Source organism: Haplochromis burtoni, unplaced genomic scaffold, assembly GCF_018398535.1.
Source record: "Haplochromis burtoni strain Fernald_Lab_line unplaced genomic scaffold, NCSU_Asbu1 Contig_122, whole genome shotgun sequence".
Lineage (NCBI taxonomy): Eukaryota > Metazoa > Chordata > Actinopteri > Cichliformes > Cichlidae > Haplochromis > Haplochromis burtoni.
In genome coordinates this window covers 1,033,037-1,052,625 of record NW_024582483.1, presented here as the reverse complement: position 1 = coordinate 1,052,625, position 19,589 = coordinate 1,033,037, and the positions used below count along the sequence as shown (strand labels likewise).

Here is a 19,589-nt window from a genome sequence, read left to right as displayed (position 1 = left end):
CAAAACTTTAATGGTTGTTGTGGATTTGAACCAGCTTATAAACCTTATTTGTTACAAGCTTTTTGCAGGTCTGCATTACAGCAGGTGAGTGTTCACTTGGGGCTACAAAGACTCGCGTAGCATTGAAGCAAATGTTCTGTATTAATGTGCACGTACAGTTCGTGGTGTAGACGCTTTCACAGTGTCTCAAGACTCCCACTTAAATTTGGGCACTTTGTAGCTGTAGCTGTTTTACTAATCTCACTTTAAAAGAAGCCCATAAATTAGCATGTTTAATCCGCTGTCATTCTACTGGTTTAAGTGTTATGTGGGAAGTGTAGTGCTAAAACAGCGCTGCCGAGCCAGCCAAGTATGAAAGCTGTTAAGAAGGGCTCCATAGGCAGTGGGAATCTGGCATGGTTTCCTTTCTCCTGCGCTTCTCCCACATAAGAATCCTTTAGATCACCACATAATATCATTTCTTGGCTTTGCAGCGTTTTGAAAAGCAAACAATTAGGAGATAAGTTACTGTTTCTGATCTTTTTTCGGTTTCTTTGAAGTACAGTTAATTTCCTAGAACAGCTGTTTAGTGATGGTAGATTTCAAAGGACCACGATTTCACATGAAGCCGTTAATTTCTTAAACAACTCAATAGAAATAATACATAGGCGGGTGTTTTGTAAACAGCTAGCTTTAAGGTGTAATTAACAGAGAAATGAAAATTGTTGAGAGTAATGTGATTTATTCTTTGTCCTTTCTCTTTGCCTTTCTTTATCACTTAAACCTTAAGGCTCTTCCAGCAGCACGGTTCACGAGCAGCGCTCGTTTGAACGGAAGGCCGAAGAGGATGATGGGAAAGTGAGTTGTATCTTTTTTTTTTTCTTTTCTTTTTTTTCCCGATGGATTGATTCATTCCGGTGCTTCCATTTTTCCGTTTGCTTCTGGTTCTTCTCAAGTAGCAGAAAGAACGTCTGCAATGGTGGGGTTTCAGTGGGAAACACGGTGGTTGTGTTGCACCTGAAAAGATGGCACGCTGAGGCTGGGCATGCGAGTGTGTCACCATGGAGACAGGCAGAGTGACAGACACATCGAGGAGTCAGTTGCTGTCTTGCCTTCTGTCCCTCCCCCCTTTCCCTCTCCCTTTTCCCTCCCTCCCCTGCCCTCACACCGCACTGAGACACCCACATGCTGCTGGCAGTGCTGCGTGTTCTGTGGAGCTCAGGGCTGATCTGCGTGCTGCGTCCTAGCGTTTCCTCACTGACTGACCTCACGCAGCGCTCTATAACATGTACACCGCTGAAAATATAACACATATTTACCAGTGATTTAAAGAAGATTATTTTGTTAGACCCCTAAAGGTTTATTTAACCCCAAATCCCCTGGAAGGGTGTCACAACATCAGGTGCTTAGAGTTTTGAGATCTCTAGCACGAAGACTTCCATCATCGCTAAATACAAGGAAGGGGAATGAAGATATATTCATGTTGTGAACAGTTTGCCCAGCTCTAATTAACCAGCAGCAGAGCACGTAGTAATCCTTCTGGGGCTTTCTTTTTAGGGCCAGTCGATCTGTTTTGTTGTGTTTGTGAGTTTTTTTAAATGCCCAAGGGCTAGAATCAGCAGGCAAAGACTCCAATCTGGCACACTGGAAAATGGAAATAGGTTATGAAAAGATTTATGTTATATAAACATATTATTGCCTTGAAACCAGTAATGTTGTATATAGTTATTCTGAAACTGAGGGCCCATTATTATAACTGGCTCATTGGTCTAGGGGTATGATTCTCGCTTCGGGTGCGAGAGGTCCCGGGTTCAACTCCCGGATGAGCCCTCATTTAATCCACCCACAAACCAGGTACTGGTACCCAAGTCCAGATCAATAGGGAGGACTATGTGAACCATTTGCAAGGTTAAACATTAAATTTTCATACTAGATGCAGGTCTGGTTTAACGATGGTCACTGAAGATGAAAAAAATGAAGGAAATCTCATAAAGATGCTTTTGGCAAAAGGCTAGAAGGGTGAGTAAAATTGAAGGCTTACAGGGAAGTAGTGAGACCCGCTGTGACGTATAACGTGGATAACAAAAAGACAGGTGCCAGACTTCAAGGTTTTTGACCAGAATGGAGGGGGCCAGCTCAGGTTGATCATCTTGGAGCCAAAGATAGAGAGACAAGGCTGAGATAGTGGGTATGTTGGACAAAGGATGTCGAAGATGGAGCTGCCAGGCAGGAGGAAAGGAGAAGGAACACAGAGTAAGTTCATGGATGTAGTGAAGAAGGACATGAGGAGGGTTGGTGTGACACAGAATGCTAAGGACAGGGTGAGATGATTCAGTGTGGCGACCCCTAAAGGGAACCACATATTTGTATGAGTATAATTTGCTTACTGAAGATATGCTTTTATGTATTTCTATTTGTTAATTGACCTGCCCGGGGACAGTGTTTTGCCCTGTAGTGCTCTGCAACAGTCATGTGACTGAAAAGTATGAATTGAGATGATGGTGGGATGTAGCTCAGTGGCAGAGATCTCAAAACGTAAGAGGCTAATTAACACTAGGAGCAAGCAGGCATCTTATATTTGCACTTACTTTGTAATCTGTTATCCAGAATGTGTCTTACTCTTTGTACAAACCCTAGAGGATAACCAAGAGCACTGTGTGGGAGTGAAACATTATTTGGAAAAACTATTATTATTATTATTATTCCTGACAATCTTGAAGTCATTTCAGGCAGAGTTTGAATAATTGGAGGGATTATTCTTATGTTTTATTCCCTTTTTAGTTAGAACGGCTCCCCTTCATGTGTTCCAGAGTAGGTTCAGTTTCCTTGCTGGCTAGGGCTCCGGTTGGGGAATTTCCTTAGATGTTTCTGTGCTGTCTTCTAGAACAGTCCTCTCTCCTGTGTTGTAGAGCGGGCTCTAGAAGAGGCCTGTGGACTCTTCTAGAAGCAGGCAGTAGCGCTCTGTGTTCTCTGTTCTAGAAGCAGGCAGTAGTGGCGTGGCTGGGTGAGTTTCAGCTGCAGTTCTACACCACCCACTTCCTCACCGCGGGATATGATCTAGACACCATTAGCCGCATGACCCCTGAGGTAAGGTCATGACCCCTGACCCCCTCACGTCCCGCCCCTTGTCTGTCAAGGCTCCGCCCAGCACAGCTATCAAAAATCAGCTCCCCACTGACCTGGATGATGTCATCATGACCCTCCTGTCTCTGTCACCTGACCCCCCGGTGTGAGTCCTGAGCCTCAACCAGTCACTTCTCATGCTCCGTCTGCTTCATTTACATACCTGTGTTCACACATGGCCGCGTGTTCCAGTCTGTGCTGTAAACACTACTCTGTGTTTGTCCTTGAATGTGGTTTTTAATGTGATTGTGTGTGTGTATGTGTGCGCTGAAGCAAACAAAGTGCTATGATGTAAACGTCCCCAAAGGACAGGCGACACTCATCAGAGATTATCCAAAGCCAAAATATTCCCGAAGGCATATCACGTGTGCAAATGTCCGAGTTGCCTGTAAAAACTGCTCACATTTGAATAGAAATGAAAATAAAAACACCTCCAGTAGAGGTGATGAGTTCATGATGTGACTGAGTGTGCTTTGCGTTGAAGGATCTGACGGCAATTGGGGTCATGAAGCCCGGACATCGAAAGAAGTTAATATCAGAGATCAGCAAGCTGCCCTCCACAGACTGGCTGCCCGACCACAAGCCTGTAAGGATGTTAGCTGCTGCATACAATCTAGAATAAGGAGGTCGGACGAACACAAGAGCACAGACGCATCCAGCTCACGCAGCGTCATAACTGTGCCTGTGTCTGTCTGTCTTTGTTTTAATCAAGGCTAATCTGGCAGACTGGCTGTCTCACCTGGGCCTTAGTCAGTACTACCAGGTACTCGTGCAGAATGGTTATGAGAACATTGACTTTGTCTCGGACATCAGCCTTGAAGATCTGCGAGAGATTGGCATCACTAAGCTCGGTAAGATAAAACGTCATTATTAAGATTATAGGCAATATATTATAACACAAGTTCTATAGAAAAGTGCGACCCTTCATTAGGAAGCCGGGTTCCTGTTAGTTTGTTCTGTGTTTGTTGTTTAGAAATTGCGTAGATATGAACAGACAGATGGATCAATTGCTTTAAATTGGCTAAAATGTGTCGAAGCGCATTTCAAGCTGTTCTCTATAATCACGTGTAACCGTTTGTGTGTGAGAGATACAAGAATTTAATGTGAACAAAGGTATAAACGCATCACAGAGGGAACGTTGAGATTCAAATGAACCAATAAAGCGATAACAGACGATTATGCGCCCCATCATCTTCAGCCTGTTAAGTGTCTATTGATTGCACCTGGTGAAGACGCTCTGTGTGACTCATTGTAACCAGCTGTCAAAACAAATGTAAAAATCGTCTCGGCACTGCTCTCGCTTAGAAAGCCAATCTGTAAATCGTATCTACCTCCTTTAAAAAATGTGACAGTCCCAAGAAGTAGCTCCACAAAATTTGTGTTTTTAGTGTGAAAAATGTGGTCAGTGAAGAAAGATAAAAACAGGAAGACACTGTTGGAAAGAAGATGGATTTTCCTGTTTGAGCGCGCAGGCAGGTTGAAGAGAAATCCTACCAGATAGAATTTTTGTGCATCTTCCACTCTGTCGGTTAATTAGTCCAGTCTAGTAGAGATTTTTGCCAGTTTTCTTGCTGTAATCTATAGCTTTCAGCATATACAAGCAAAAAAACAACTTTTCTACAATGCAAGATATTATTTTAATAATAAAATAAATTATTAAACAAAAGTTTGAGGGGTGGCTCGAGACTTTTACATATGACAAAACAAGATAACAGGACTTCAACCTCTTCTCTGTAATTTGCCTCTTAACTGCAGTGATCCTTTGCTCATACAGAGGCTGCTGGCTTGTGGCTGGCTCTGAGCTCTGTGTGAGGTTGATTTAAATGTCTGAGCAAGTTGGATGTTACAAATGTTTTTGTGGTTTAGTTTGTCAAAAACCGTGAAGAGCTTCCGCACTAACGCCATGTTTGCGTGTGGCTGCCAGCGTGCACATGAGCCAGTCATTTTAATGTTTAGACGTTTCAAACGGTGCAGGGCAGGATATGAACCAGAATTATGCTACTGGAAGAATTTGGACATAACATAGAGTGGGAGTGCTGCTTAGCAACGGTCCCACCAATAACACAATAACTTTTGCAAGCCAAGCGATTAATTCATTTATGAAATTCCAATGCTGCAAGGACAATATGTATAATGCTTACCATGTATTAAAGAACAGTATCCTGAAATGCAGCGAATTCAAATTGCTGGATTGGCGGACAGAGGCGGTTTCTTGCAAGTTAAGTAGATTTTTTTTAAGGCGCAAAAGTATGACATCACAACAATGTCATTGGTCACTTGCAATGTTGAACCTGGAACAACATTTATTATGATGATGTGGGAACAACACGAGGATATCAGATCCTACTTGGATAATACTGTTAAAAAGCAAAACAAACCTATACAGAGATGTAAGTATTATTCAACTTTTTGCTGGGGAGAATTGTTCCAAAACCTTTGGGTTAGTTTTAATCTGCATGACTAGCGCAGAATGAGGTTGCCATTAAAGATTTGCAGTTTTCAAGAAAATGTAAATTTGTATTTCATGGTGGCTTTTATGCAGAAATGCCACTCTCTCCTAGCTTTGCAGTGTAAATATAGCTTATTCTCTTCTCACAATCCTCTGTTTTGCCCCGCACTCCTGCCCCCCCCTCAGGTCATCAGAAGAAGATAATGTTGGGAGTGAAGCGGCTGAAGGAGCTTCAGAGAGGAGAAAGTGGCTCCGAGCCTCCTCAGAGCCCCTCTACACCTCCATCCAGCCCAGGCGGCAGCACTACATCAGAGCTGCGGAAAGAGGCGAGGAAGCAGAGGGACGGGGTGCCCAGCCCTCGGGCCAAACCTCGCCCAGGTCTCGCACACACACAGACCCCTCCCCACACACCGACTCAAACCCCACCGCAAACGCCCCCGCACACTCGGACCCAGCAGGCTTCCCCCAGGGCTCGGCCGCGGCCATCCACCCAGCAGTCGACAGCAGACTCGGCAGTACCTCTGCTGAGGCTGCCCAACGTGGAGGAAGAGCGACGGAGAACTCACAGTCTAATTGGCTCGGAATCAGACTCTAGATATGCCACCGTGTGCCGCAGCAGCTCTTCACATACCGCTGCCGCTAATGATGTCACTGTTAACCGCAGCCAATCATCTGTTACCCTTCGCCCCCGTAGGAAAGGTCGGCCCCCAACACCTCCTAAACGGTCCTGTTCTTCCATTACCGGGGGTGACGGGGAGGGCGAGGGGCAGGTGGAGGGACTGCTCGGGCTGCCAACCTATCGAGAGCGGCGAGCTAGTGACTGTGGCAGCCTGGGAGCTGCTTTAAGGGCTCAGGAGTCAGCAGGCTTGGAGAGGTCAGACGGAGCTTCTGGGAGTGTTCGCAGCCTCGCGGCCATGCTGGAAACATCCATCGTGAGTGGAACCAAAACGCTGCCGAAGAATCTGGGAAGCAGCACCAACTACCTGCAGGTGGGTGACAGTGACTGTGAGAGTCAAATGTATGAGTTTTTTGGGGTACATGTCTAACAGTGATGTGATCTACAGGTGAGTCCGCCGCTTCTTCGTCGCCAGGCAGGCGCAGGAGGTCTCGGATCTGAAGAAGATGATGTTTTAAATCGCCGCAGGACCATCAGTGGACCCGAAGGACTCCCTGGAGATCAGTCTGACCAATTACCTCAGCAACCGGTCCCGCGACGCCCCGAGCCTCGGCCCCGCTCCACCGTGCTCACCTCAGCATCAGAGATCACAGACGGCACAGCGACGCTCCGGAGGAAGCCGCGTCCTGAGGCCGCGGACTCTGAAGCTCCTGCATCTGTGTCTACCACGGTTGTTACCACGACTACTGGCTCTGACACCATACGCAGGAGGCCACGCACGACTGAGCACACGGAGCATCTCATTCAAAGCAATAACCAATCAGATTCTCCTATCAGTCAAATAGATAGCTGCCGTAAAATTGAAAGCGAACCGCAGCAGAACGGCGGCGTGATCCTGAGGCGGAGGCCGGTGTCTGAGATCTCCGAGAGGACGGAGACCAACAAGGAGAGCTGTGAGTGGATGGAAGCTAGGAAGTCTCTGAAGCCACCAGTTTCACCCAAACCATCCACTGTCACCCTGAAGAAGCCGCAAGCTGACCCCCCGACTCCGACTCGTAGGGTCCCCATACCCGGGCCTGACACTGCTGAGCTGGCCCAGAGCCCCGGTGAGACACACACACAACACATGGTCACTGAATATAACTTCTGTGTCAGAAAATCAAAATCCTATACTTAGGACGTTTAAATATTTATTAATTTCTGCCTTTATTTGGTGGAGAAAGTGGAAACAGAGACAGAAAAGAAGAACACGCAACTCCCCCCATAAAACCTTTGATGTTTTATGATGTTTTATTACAACATGCTGACATCAGCCTGTTATGGCGTCATCTTATGTTGATGACGTACGGTGTCGTATTGAAAAAACAAAAAGTGCATTGTATAGCTCCCTCAATGGCCTTTCATATTATACAATACTGGATATGGTTTCGTGAAACCTTTTGACCATGGGCACTAACAATGAAAGTCAAGGTCAAATCACAAAAACAGTCGCCTCAAGGAGCTTTGTATTATATGTTAAAGACTCTACAATCCAACAGAAAAATCCCAACAATCAGACGACCCCCTATGAGCAAACATTTGGCGAGAGTAGGGAAGAAAAACTCCCATTTCACAGGAAGAACCAAAAAAACGGATGGGATCATTTTTCTTCTCTTCTAAACTCAGACACATACAGCTCACTGCCCACATGTTTAATAAAATATAGTTAATATTAATTAACTTGGCTTATAACACACATTGCATAGTTGAGTACAGCAAATATAAAAGGTCCTATTATATTATTTTCCGTGTTACCTTAACTTAAATATCATTAACATCTGTTCATATTCATGACAAACATTGTTTTTAAATTAATGTCATTTAATCCAAAGACATCCTGCTTTATGTGTAACCTTGTACTCTGCATGAAATCAGTGATTAGTAAAAGAGTTAGAATTCATCACAAGCGGTGGCTCCATAAGCGTTTACAGTTGTTATCCCTCGCTGTGTTCAGAAGTGCTCTTTTACACTCCAGTGGTTATTTGAGTTACTGTTGACTTCCTGTCAACTCAGAGCACTCTGGCCATTCTCCTCCCACCTGTGACATCAACAAAGCTTTTTCACTTAGAGAACTGCAGCTGGCTAGATATTTTCCCTTAAACCATAGAGATGGTTGTGTGGGGAAAATCCCAGCAGCTTCTGAAGTCATCAGACCTGACCGACAAGCACCAACAAACAAACATCCCACATCAAAAGCCACTTAAATCTTCTTTCTTTCTCTTTTCTGCTCAGTTTGAAGTTGAGCAGGTCGTGCTGAGCATATCAGGACATGATTTGCTGCCACTCGATTAGCTGACGCTTTTTGGTCACACACGGGTCAAAACCTCATTAAGTCATTCAGTATTAAAAACTGAAATGTTTCTGTTGCTCTGTAAATTCAAAACCAGGCAAGTAAACTATGCCAGGAAACAAAGGTGCTCAAAGACTAAAACATTTTTAAAAAATCAATAATCGATAACAGCAGTCTCTTTGTTTTGATTCTTCAGAGAAATAGATATCATCTATGTGAGAAAAGTGACGTCGTTCTTTGTGATTCTCTCTGAGCAGAGTCGAAGCGTGTCCCTCCCCCCGTGTCCCCGAAGCCGCGTGGGCCTCCGACAGCACCTAAACCTGGCAAAGCAATAGTAGCTTCAGCAACCATGAGCCCGAGCCCCGCCGCTACCAGCCCGGCTGCAGCCAGCCCCACCCCGGCCCCCAAACCCTCCTCTCCGCTCTCTGCCGCCCCTCTTCCAGCCCCCGACACCCCCTCCGCTCCCTGCCTCTCACCCGGGCTCCCTCTCACTTCCCCTTCTCCAGCCCAGAGTCCGTCCACTCCCTCACCGCACCCCGTCAAACCTCCACGCTCCTCGATCACCGGTCTCTCCATCGACCTGTTGGGCTTGCGGGAAGTGGAGGAGGAAGAGGATAGGAGGCGAGATGAAGAGGAAAGGAGGAGAGAGCGAGAGCACAGGAGGCACAAAGAGCAGGAAGAGGAGAGAAGCAGAGCCGAGGACGGGGCTTTGAAGGAGCTGGAGAGGAAGTCCTCAAAGAGCGACAGTGTGGAGAGTCGAGCAGGGGAAGGAGAGCAGGAGGGAGAGGTTCAGCATCGGCTGGAGGAGACCAGCGCCTCTTTGGCTGCAGCTCTGGAGGCTGTGGAGCATCAGATCAAAGAGGAGGACACACAAAATGAGTGAGTACTAGAAGCAAATCTCATTTTCCCACTGAAAGGAGATTTATATTCATCGGGACTGCATGTTGGCACCCAACCTAATGACAAAGGGATTAGATCATAAATAACTTGACGCGGTGTAGAGCTGCAAATTGAGACAGCTTATTACAGGCTTCAGTGTAATGGAAGTGCTAGTGCTGTACAGAAAGGACTCCCGAGGCTCGTGTTGACATCAAGCTCAAGATTGTGAGAAATATACACACACTCCTGGTTTGAGTATAGACAGTACAAAACATGGATGTAGCCATTGATCTTAAGTGGGCCCAACCAGTGAAACTCCCTTTTCTGCCAGGTTAAAGATATTTAATCCCTGACATATCTTGATACAGGAAAAAGAAGTGAAACTTCAGCAGCTTTTTACATGATAAATGTGTAAAAAAACAGAAAATCTTCTGGTAAGATGCTCAGATTGTCAAACCTTACATTTGACAGCCCTGATCTATGGGTTTGAAGTTTTGTTTGATCTCCTGTGAAAACCAAAACAGGAAGGGGATATATGTTTTTCCCCATTAGCTATCAGCAGTTATTCCAGTGCAGCTGAAAAGGCAAAGAAGGAGAAGGATATAAAGCAGCACTTTTATTCTAATCCAATGAGTTGCTTTAAAACAGCGATCCAAATTTGTTTTTGTTTAATATCATCAACTCATTCCCCCTCAGTTGATCAACTCAGTGGAGTGGAGGAATTCAAAAATCTGGACCCAGCCAGGGTTTGCTTGTGCGTATGGGTATGTTTGTCGCGCACGCAAACGGACGATGAAATTGCATTTCCTGCGGCTGCTTCACAAACAAAGCCGTGCCGCGTTTTGATCGCAATGATTTAAATGCGAAGCAGCGGCCGTGGTAAACATTCCCTTTGTTTTAAAAACAGCTCTGTGATTCACTGTAAGGAAAGTGAACAGCAAAGCAGTGAGGCTGTCAGGAAGAAGACCAAAAACAGTGCAAGGGGATTACACGCTGCGAGTCCACTCGGGGAGGCGTCGTGAATCCAAGAATTGCCGACTGCACCACTATCAATAATGACAGGACAACAAAGCTAGAGGTTGCTGTTAGATATAACAGGGCATCGAATAGCTAAGTAGCCAAATGGGTTTTGGAATTCATGGAGACAAACAATTAGAAGGAAAACAAACTTGCTGGGTGGAAAAAAAATCAAATATTACCAGCTGAAACTATCCAAATGACTCCTCTGGCATCTTTAGCTGCTTCAACTAGAGGTGGGCGTAGTAGTATCGATCCGACACTGGTATTGGTATTGGATCAATACTATCAGGGTAAGATACTTTGCTTCTATCCTCTAAGTTAAGTATGTAGCTCAGTGAACTGTGTTAAATAAATTATTTTGGGGGAAATGAAAAATATTCCTCAGACATGCACTTTGAAAAATGTCTCAACCTTTTTGTGTTGACTGTCAGGTCTGTTTTATTTATAGCCTATAGCTTATTTAAATCATTAAATTAGTGATCAGCAAAGTGTGTTCAGAATTTGCAAACTGATGATGACTCACCTCATGAATCATGACACACTACTCTAAGTTAAAAGTATTATGTATAATTGAAAGCATTAGTGTTGATGCTGGTATCGGAAATACCGGCCCTGTATTCACAAGTGAATAAGCACAACACAGAACAAGCTTAAACACATGAACTTTGGACAGTTTTGGGAGAATTAGGTCAGGACTGTCTGACATGCAGCATGCAACAGGAAGTAATCTGCTTCACACACATTCACACCTCTGGATATATCTCCACGTGGTTTTATGTGAGGGTGCATGCAAGAAGCAGCACTGGTAAATGCTGCAAACAGTTTGCACAACCACTTAATCCAACATCGCACGGAATTTATACTCAGGAGCTGGAATGTTAGCTGGTCTAAGTCCTTATATGTGGAAATGAGACCTTAACCCTGTATTTTGAAAGAAATGTGAAAAACCTTTGCTATGATCTATTTCTTTGTTCCCTGACTGCCAAAACTTTATCTTGAACTTAAAATTTGAACAAAAACAAACAAACAAAATATACATATTCTTATTGCCTGGGGTTAGAGGTCATCACCGGTGACAACTTAGGTCACAGAAGGTCATTCAAAGTAGCTAATGTGCGATCAGTGTTAGATATTTGCATCCTCTCAAATCCCTCCACTTTCCATCTCTGATTCTTTGCTGTATGCCTCAGCACTAACCGAACCCTTCTTTTATTCTCGCCCAACTTCCAGCTCTCTCTCCGGAAAAAAAGCAACAGTCTCCATCTTGGACGACATTGGCAGCATGTTTGACGACTTGGCAGACCAACTGGATGCGATGCTGGACTGATCTGCTGCACGCATCTCATTTTCCTACAAGCCCTTTCCCTCGCCTCCCCCCTCATCATGCGTAGGTGTAAGAAAACTCTCCCAAGGCTCAGTGCCGGCGCGGAGAGTGTGTGTTCGAGCGTGCGCCCCCTCGTGCGTGCGTGAGCGCTTTCTCATGTAGCCTTGTACAGTACTGACGAGGGGAGTGGGGGGGGGTCCTCTTTGTTTGGTGCAGTAGCTCTAGTACGCCTCCTGGTGCAAGGAGGCCGCTCCCACACAACCTCTGACCTCTGCAGCTCAGCATGTCGCCGCCGCCGCCTCCGCTGCCACCCGGCCTCAGATGGCTGTGTGAACCATGAGAAGCACAATCATTTTCCTCATCCTTTGATCTCTACAGACTTGGACCGACATGCTGACTCAGTCAGACAGGGAGACAGCAGATAAGCATATTGCTTGCAAAATAAGCACACTATCCATCTGACAGGGAGATAGCTAGATAGCTAGATACATAGATAGACAAGGTAGATACTGATGAGACGTCCGAGAAGATTTATAAAAGCACACGGGGAGAGAGGCGGGCCGCTTTCTGAGCCCGATTCGCTCCTGCAGCGTCAAAAGGATGCATTTTTCCAGTCAACTCGTAGCCTCTATTTCTCTTCTGTTCCAGTGGAGGATTATGGTTAGCCGGACTTCCTGACTCCCTGTGTGTCGTCTCTGTTCATGTTGTTGTTGTTGTTGATGCCGTTGCCGTTGTCGTCGTCGTGTGTAGTCCCTGCTGATGCTCACGTCAGTGTCCTCCCTCTCGTACAGTAGTTGTTGTAATGATCAGAAAGATGATATAGATGTGTGTCCATGAGTTTTGAGACACTCGCACGCACACACACATGCACACACTTATTACATCTTGCTAGTCTTCAGCTTTGTTGGCGGTTAACTCCAGCTGCGGAGGTTTGCTTGAAAATTAATCTGCACACACACACACATACACACACACACCACACCCATGAACATATATTATATATATATAAATATTTACAAGCACACTCATGCGGTATATCCCTTTGTCCTGCTGCAGTGAACAGTGTTTATAAAAGATAAACCTATATTTCAATGCTTTATATAGTACATCCAGTATACATACATAGAGTTTATAGTATACCTGGGTATTTGAGCTGTTATGGCTCCCTCTAGTGTTGGTTAGTGAAACTGCCTCTAATTGGCCCACCTTGAATCTCGTCTCCCCCACTTTTTGTTTTTTTACAATCTCCCTCTGTGTCTGGTTTGTTAACTCTACATCTCTCTGTGCCTTCGTAGTGTTCTTCATATATTCAGATTTTTGGTTTGTTTGGTTTTTGTTCCATACTTTAACATATTTATTGGGTTTTTTTGGGTTCCTTACAAGCCCTTTTGTGTCTGTGATGTCTGAATAGCTTCTATATACGACCTCTAAAATTAGTCAGCTTGTCTACCCCATTTAAAACCAGCCCATGTAAGTCCCCCCGTAAGCTGTAATAAGTTGGCTCCGCTCCTCCTTGAATCCCTGGTTTTTAGTGGCCCACTCAGAGCCTCCCCCCTCAAACCCCCCCAGTGTTAGCCAGACAGTGGATCAACCACCAGTGTTCATCCCCCAATGAAGAGTCCACTTGTATTTTTATGCTCTTTGAAAACAAAGATGATATATTTGAGAGACAGATGGATCTATGTGAATACTATTAATAATAACAATAACGATAATGGCTGTAGGCATTGAGGTGAGCTTCTGGTCGAGTTCTGGATGTGTTGTGACGGCTGTTGTGCCATGTTGGTTGGGTTTAGGTTGTGTTTCTGCTGTGACGATGCATTCCTGTACAGCTGTGATGAGAATAAATGTAAAAAAATAAAATAAACCGGATGCTACTCTTTCGCAGTTGTTCTTTTGCATCTCGCCTTCTACAGCAGGCCTGATTACGCCCGAGTCACTTCACCCGCACACAATGGCAGAACATGTCAGTGGAAAATCCTCTGGTAATAATTTTGCTGCTTTTGGAATGCTCTCCAAAAGAATCAGAAACCTAAGTGAATCTATCTCCATTTTTAAGACCGAATGCATTGAATTTTCAGGCAAAATACTGTTATAAATTGCAGAACAAGATTTATTACCTACCCAAACCCGAGCGTACAGCGATAAAATATAACTGAACAGGTAATGTGTATTTTGGCTATTTCTACTCACTGACGTGTGACACAGAAATTTAAGCAATGTGGAAAAAAGAAAATGCCTTTGCCATATGTGGGGATTTCAGTGGGGACACAGGGGTTGATTACCCCCATGAGAAATGTTGGTGATTGTTTGCCAGCTAATATTAAGGAAATGTTGCCCTGGCCTTTGTTTTTCAATCAGACTCTATAACTTAAATGAGCTGTACAGTGCTTGAAATTACCGGAGATGTGTGTGACAGGTTTCGAATATGCAGAAACTGCAAAAAAAACAAAACAAAAGAACCCCACAACCTGCAGCAGAAGAAAACACCAGGATGAAGGAAATGAAGTGTCTAATGGAGGACTCATGGACCCATCCTGCATAATGTTCCTGACCAGTTTTGGTGAATTGCAGCCTCAGTTTCCTTTCCTTAGCTGATAGGAGTGACAACCGGTGAGGTCTTCTGCTGCTGCTGTCCATCTGCTTCCACGTTTGAGGTGTTGTGCATTCAGAGATGCTCTTCTGCATAGCATTCATTACACACTCTGACCTCTGACATCAAAAAGGTATTTTTACACAGAGATCTGCTGCTCACTGAATATTTTTTCTTTTTCAGAACATTTTCTGTAACCTCTAGAAATGGCTGTATGGGAAAATCCCAGTAGATGAGCAGTTACTGAAATATCTGCTGTCTGTCTGGCACCAACAGCCATGCTTTGTCACTTTAATCAGCTTTTTTTCTCTGTTCCAATGCTCAGTTTGAACTTCAGCAGGTCATCTTAACCATGTCTAAATGCCTAATGCACTGAGTTGCTGCACTGTCATTGATTAGATATCAGCATTGATAAGCAGTTAAACAGGTGCACCTAACAAAGTGAGTCTGCAGTCAACATTATATATCCAGTCTTATTACTACATTGTTTCTATATTCTGCAGATCTAGCTATGCCAGTTAACTACAATTACATATGGTATATTGCAGATATTTCTGTTGACAGGTAAAACTACAAATAAGGTGACAGGCCAGTTTTTATAACCTTCAAATCGTGTAAAAACAAATTCCAGGCACATTCCTGTGCAGCACTGATTTTTCACTGCACCATAGGAGGAGCCACACCTTTTGTTCACCCAATGAAAAGTCCAGTACATGATTAATAGTATTATTCTCAGTGAGATTTTACACTTTCAGACAGGTGTTTGTTGTTAACATGGCTTTCTACATGTGATATGTGCACACAGGTACAGGGGCCCAACTGATTAAAGGATGCTGACATGCAGGCTGGGTTTATCTGTGGTTGCACTTTTTGAGTTTATCCACATTGTCCTGTTATGTCATCATGCCTGCTGGGAGTTAAAGGTGTGTGTATATATATATATATATATATATTATATATATATATATATATATAATATATTATATATTTTTTTTTTTTTTTTTTTTTTTTTTTTTTTTTTCAAAAACTATTAACTAGTGATACTTGAATTTTCTTAATTTCCTGCCTGAAATTCCTAATAAATTTCCAAAAAAAGAAAAATGCCAGATGTAGCAAATGATTATAAAAAGTCAGAAGTTTCAATAAACACTCAATTTAAAAAAAGAAAGAAAGTAAGAAAAGGATTTTATGGCAGTTATAATGGTTCAGGGTTGAAAGGGTTCGTTGACCACGAGGAACTACAAGTCCCATGATGCCTTGGACCTTGCGCATCTGAAACATGCTGACAGCATTAACTTTGTTTCTAATTACAGTTTACAATAACTGTTGTTCTTATGCCCGCATATCAATGAAGACCCAGTAAACAAAAACAGGGACAAAAAAAACGAAACCCCCCCCCCAGCAGAAACAATTAAGCTAGCTCTGCAGCTAACAGTTAGCCCGGAAATGATAGGACACGGGGGAGGGGCTTTAACCCTGAGAGGGTATGTGAGGGACTTCAGGCGGGCATGCAGGTCTTTTCCTTCTCAGCCCGAGCAGACGATGGACCTTTGAAGACTATATACTATAAACACACAACATGGAAGCAAAAAAGGCCGAAACGATCTGGTCTGCTTCGCTAAATACTTCAAAGGAAAGCGGTTAAGAGTGAACGAGGTGAGTACTGGGTCTGCACGTGGAGGAAGTGTACAGCGACTTACATCGCAAGCACGTGCAACCATGTGGCGATAAAGTAGAACTTGTGCTCCGATTTTTAAAGTGCATTCACTGGATTAAGCAACACTTTAGTTAAATGACGGATCCATTTAGCTATTCTTCAAAATTACTTTAAGGGTCACGGTTTTCACGTCTTTGTGGAACCAGTTGTTCAATTCTGCAACAAATATTTTAAGCAATTCTGCGCAAAGTAAAAGATTCCCTGATTCACTCATTACACATTTAATTAATGCATTCTTTCTGTGTATGAATGCTCAGCTGTGTGTTTAGCCTGATACATGTCATAGACTGTATATAAAAGATGGACATAACATTGGCGCCTGAACGTTATTAAATGCCTTAGAGCTGCACTTTTGCCTAATTGTCAGCAGGGGGTAAACAGCTTTCTAGACATCTATGCAAAAATGACATTACTGAGGTCAGAGGAAAGAAGCAAACATTTTCCTGAAGAATTTGTTTCATTGCTAATAAACCTGATGAAGCAGGATATGCTTTACAGTGGACCTGCTTGGGCCCCTTTATGCTTGCTGCATTGGTTATGTGGTGCTCAAATGGTGATGTCGCCACAGCTCTGTAGCATTTACACCAACACCAAGGGTATGAGTACACACGGCAATGTTGCCACTGCTACACCGTGGGTGTAGACATCAACACTGGAAGCAGAGAAGGGTTTTATTTCATTATTAACAGTGACACGATCATACACTCAGATTTTCAACACAGCGGCGGTAGCTCTCATGTGAGGCTTAAAAAAAAATTGAGATGTGCCAACCAGCTGACACAATGCCAAAGTGTGGCATGTGACGACACTTTAGCAAATGAGGGCGAGTATAATGGGCCTGTGAGTCTCACAGTCAGATGTGCTATTTACAAAGAATAAGAATAGAATAATCCTTTAATTGTCCCACAAGGGGAAATTTGGGAGTGTCTGGTTTAAAAATGTATTATTATTAATAATAATAATAGTAATGGTAATGCCAGAAATCTTTTGCTTGAGGTGTCATAAAGGCAAAGTGTCACTGACTGTGTCCTCCTTTTATATACAGTTTATGCTACATGTTGCAGACACAGTCTGAGCAACACTGCTGGACAAACTCATGACACAGTTTCTGAATTACTACACACATAGTCTCGGTTGTACACACTCGTAGCGGTTGGTTAAAGGGTTTTGGGGGGCGTTTGGATTTGTCTCTGTTAAAATAAAAAGCTCCTTCTGCCGTGCGACCTTTACAAATGTGCCTTTCAGCCTGTTTTGCTACAACAAAGCAAGATTTGCAAGTCATTTGAGGCTCCAGTAATCAATTTCCAAAGCGCATGAAGTGCCTTTTGCTCATGATTAAGATCATTGTGTTTGTGTCTTAATTGTTTTTCAGCCTTCACGGTGGGATTGGATGACAGTGCAGAGGCTGGAGAATGCACAGGGCTGTTTAGCAGACTGAAGGCTGGCTGAATGCAGTCAGAGAACAATGTGATCACCTGGAGATGAAAGCAGAGCAAAAAGAAAACAGCCGGTGAGCCTTTTTTTCTTCTTTCTTCTTCTCTTAACAAACGAACCGGTTCCAGCCTGTGACGACAAACTAAATAAACTTTTCTGACACCTACTATGAGAGCTGAACTCCAGCTCCTGATTCTAGCTTTTCTCTGAGGCTCAGTTATTTATGATAAATTTTTTATGAATTGTCACGTTGCCTTCATCTTTAAAAACAACTGTTTTTTAGGTGAGAGGAAAGTGACTGGAAGTAGGCTGTATTTTGCCACATGGTCCTGAGAAATAGGCTTTCATGCTGGTCTGAAATCAGGTGAGTCTGTATAAGATGCTGGTACTCGAACATTTTCAGCCTGTGATGACAAACTAAACAATCTTTTCTGACACCTACTATGAGAGCTGAGCTTCAGCTCCTGATTCCAGCTTTTCTCTGAGGCTTCTGGAGTAATCCTGTAATACCATGTGATGCTACGAATGTCTTTATGTGAATAATAACTGAGCTGCTCCTCTTGTTTACAGCCCGACTCAGGATGGCAGATGGTGATCTAGTTTCTTTACGGTAAGTCTGTTTATATGCGATGCATGTGGGAGAGCCAGTGACGAGAAAAACTCAACACCTCGTGTATATGAACTTCCAGCTCATGGCTTGTTTTGCTTTTCTCCTTCTGTCACTCACATGAATGTGTATTTGTGTCTTTCAGGTGTGGTATTCAGATGTCGTCACCAGATGGGGAAGCTGCTCACAGGACAAACCCAGCAAAGATGATTTTATGGGACAGGAGGATGTTGTTTTATGCAGTTATTTAAAAATACTTTTTCAAATTTGCCAAATAAAAGTTAAACTCTCGTTTTCTGAATGGTCTCTGTGGTGGTGTCATTCTATTGAAATTCTGATGCCTGATTAAAGCCAAAAATGAAGATTTAGGCCAAATTCATCCACCATGAGTTTGTGAATTCAAGAATGAGATAAGAGATAAGATGAAACTTTATTAGGTGGTGCAGGATTTAGAAACTGATACCGCAGGTGCACCACCTTAAGAGTAAAGAACAAAGTGGGTACAGCTGCAGTCTAGTCATACTAACTAGACAGTCTTTGGATATTTAAAAGCACAGCTGTGCACTGGGAGGTACAGCAGGGTGACTAATTAAGAATCTGCTGTTCAATCCATGCAGATGTCAAAGTGTCCTGGGAAAAGATGAAGCACCCATCCGCATGATGAAGGTTAAAATAAGTTTAGTGGTCAAAACAATGGCAGCATTAGAGAGAAGGAGAACGTGTTTAGATTAGAGGTCAGGTGTTTTTGATGGTCTGTACCAGAGCTGAGTAAAGAAAAAAATCAAAGTACTGTTCTGGTACTTTCTGTGGGGGCCTCGGAGGAGAAACAGGCATAGCCTCCGGTCACATGAATAGAAAATGACCTCCCTGCGTGTTTTCCCTTCGGAGCGACTCATTTGCGTTTTCCCTGCCTGCGCTGAGGCTCATTGCGTGCTCGGATTTCCATACAGGTGCGTCTGCTCCGGCTCTCGTTTGACTGTCAAAGCAGGCGCTGGTGCTTTTTTTTCTCTCCGCCCCCGCAAGCATCCAGCTTTACCGGGGAGGAGCGCAGAGGAGTGCCTTTACGCCGCGGAGAGCCGACACACACACACGCATATACTCACACAGCCTCCTCCCCCCACCGACTCCGTACTCATCTACCGGTGAAACGCCACCGACTCCCGGCCCTGAACGGTCCTCGCCGCCGCTGAAGCCCGGTCTGCACCCGGCAGCGCACACACTCGAACAGCGGTCCTCTCCCCGGTAGGCCTGACGGTAAGAGCGGCTTTGTCATTCACTCGCTGTCACCACACGTTCACGACGAGGTACATTTATGTCCTTCCTTTATGAGAGGGAGGACAGAAGCTGCGGTAAAATGGGAGGAAGACCGTGATGGGGCTGTAGCATTGCCTGTAATTAAATGATGAAGGCCTTTTCATGGACCGGTTGGCTGGTGGAGAAGCGCAGCAGGATGGATGCTGGTGGTGGAAACCGGCACCGGCAGCCGACCTACTTAGATCCATTAAAAAGATGAAGAGCA

The 19,589-nt window shown here is 44.1% G+C and overlaps 1 protein-coding gene and 3 non-coding genes across 6 annotated transcripts in view; all 4 read left to right on the top strand.

The window, feature by feature from the left end:
• Positions 1 to 13,596, top strand: part of si:dkeyp-9d4.3 (caskin-1) — a 47,864-nt gene extending 34,268 nt beyond the window's left edge. For 2 of the 3 annotated variants that reach the window (XM_042223870.1, XM_005929279.3), the window contains 8 exons: positions 770 to 837; positions 2,959 to 3,066; positions 3,587 to 3,688; positions 3,815 to 3,953; positions 5,738 to 6,540; positions 6,616 to 7,273; positions 8,754 to 9,375; positions 11,626 to 13,596. In XM_042223870.1, the coding sequence (XP_042079804.1) occupies positions 770 to 837; positions 2,959 to 3,066; positions 3,587 to 3,688; positions 3,815 to 3,953; positions 5,738 to 6,540; positions 6,616 to 7,273; positions 8,754 to 9,375; positions 11,626 to 11,722 (2,597 nt within the window). In that variant the 3' untranslated portion in view covers positions 11,723 to 13,596. The remainder of the gene's footprint in view (positions 1 to 769; positions 838 to 2,958; positions 3,067 to 3,586; positions 3,689 to 3,814; positions 3,954 to 5,737; positions 6,541 to 6,615; positions 7,274 to 8,753; positions 9,376 to 11,625) is intronic. The other variant, XM_042223871.1, reaches the window with a different exon arrangement.
• trnap-cgg lies at positions 1,738 to 1,809 on the top strand. The gene has a single exon. It is a non-coding gene; the product is annotated as a tRNA-Pro (tRNA).
• A 3,993-nt stretch (positions 13,597 to 17,589) lies between the features above and the next one.
• Positions 17,590 to 17,678, top strand: LOC121815049. Its single transcript, XR_006054750.1, has one exon. It is a non-coding gene; the product is annotated as a small nucleolar RNA SNORD60 (small nucleolar RNA).
• Positions 17,679 to 17,864: 186 nt separating this feature from the next.
• On the top strand, positions 17,865 to 17,953 carry LOC121815048. The gene has a single exon (XR_006054749.1). It is a non-coding gene; the product is annotated as a small nucleolar RNA SNORD60 (small nucleolar RNA).
• Positions 17,954 to 19,589: the final 1,636 nt, after the last annotated feature.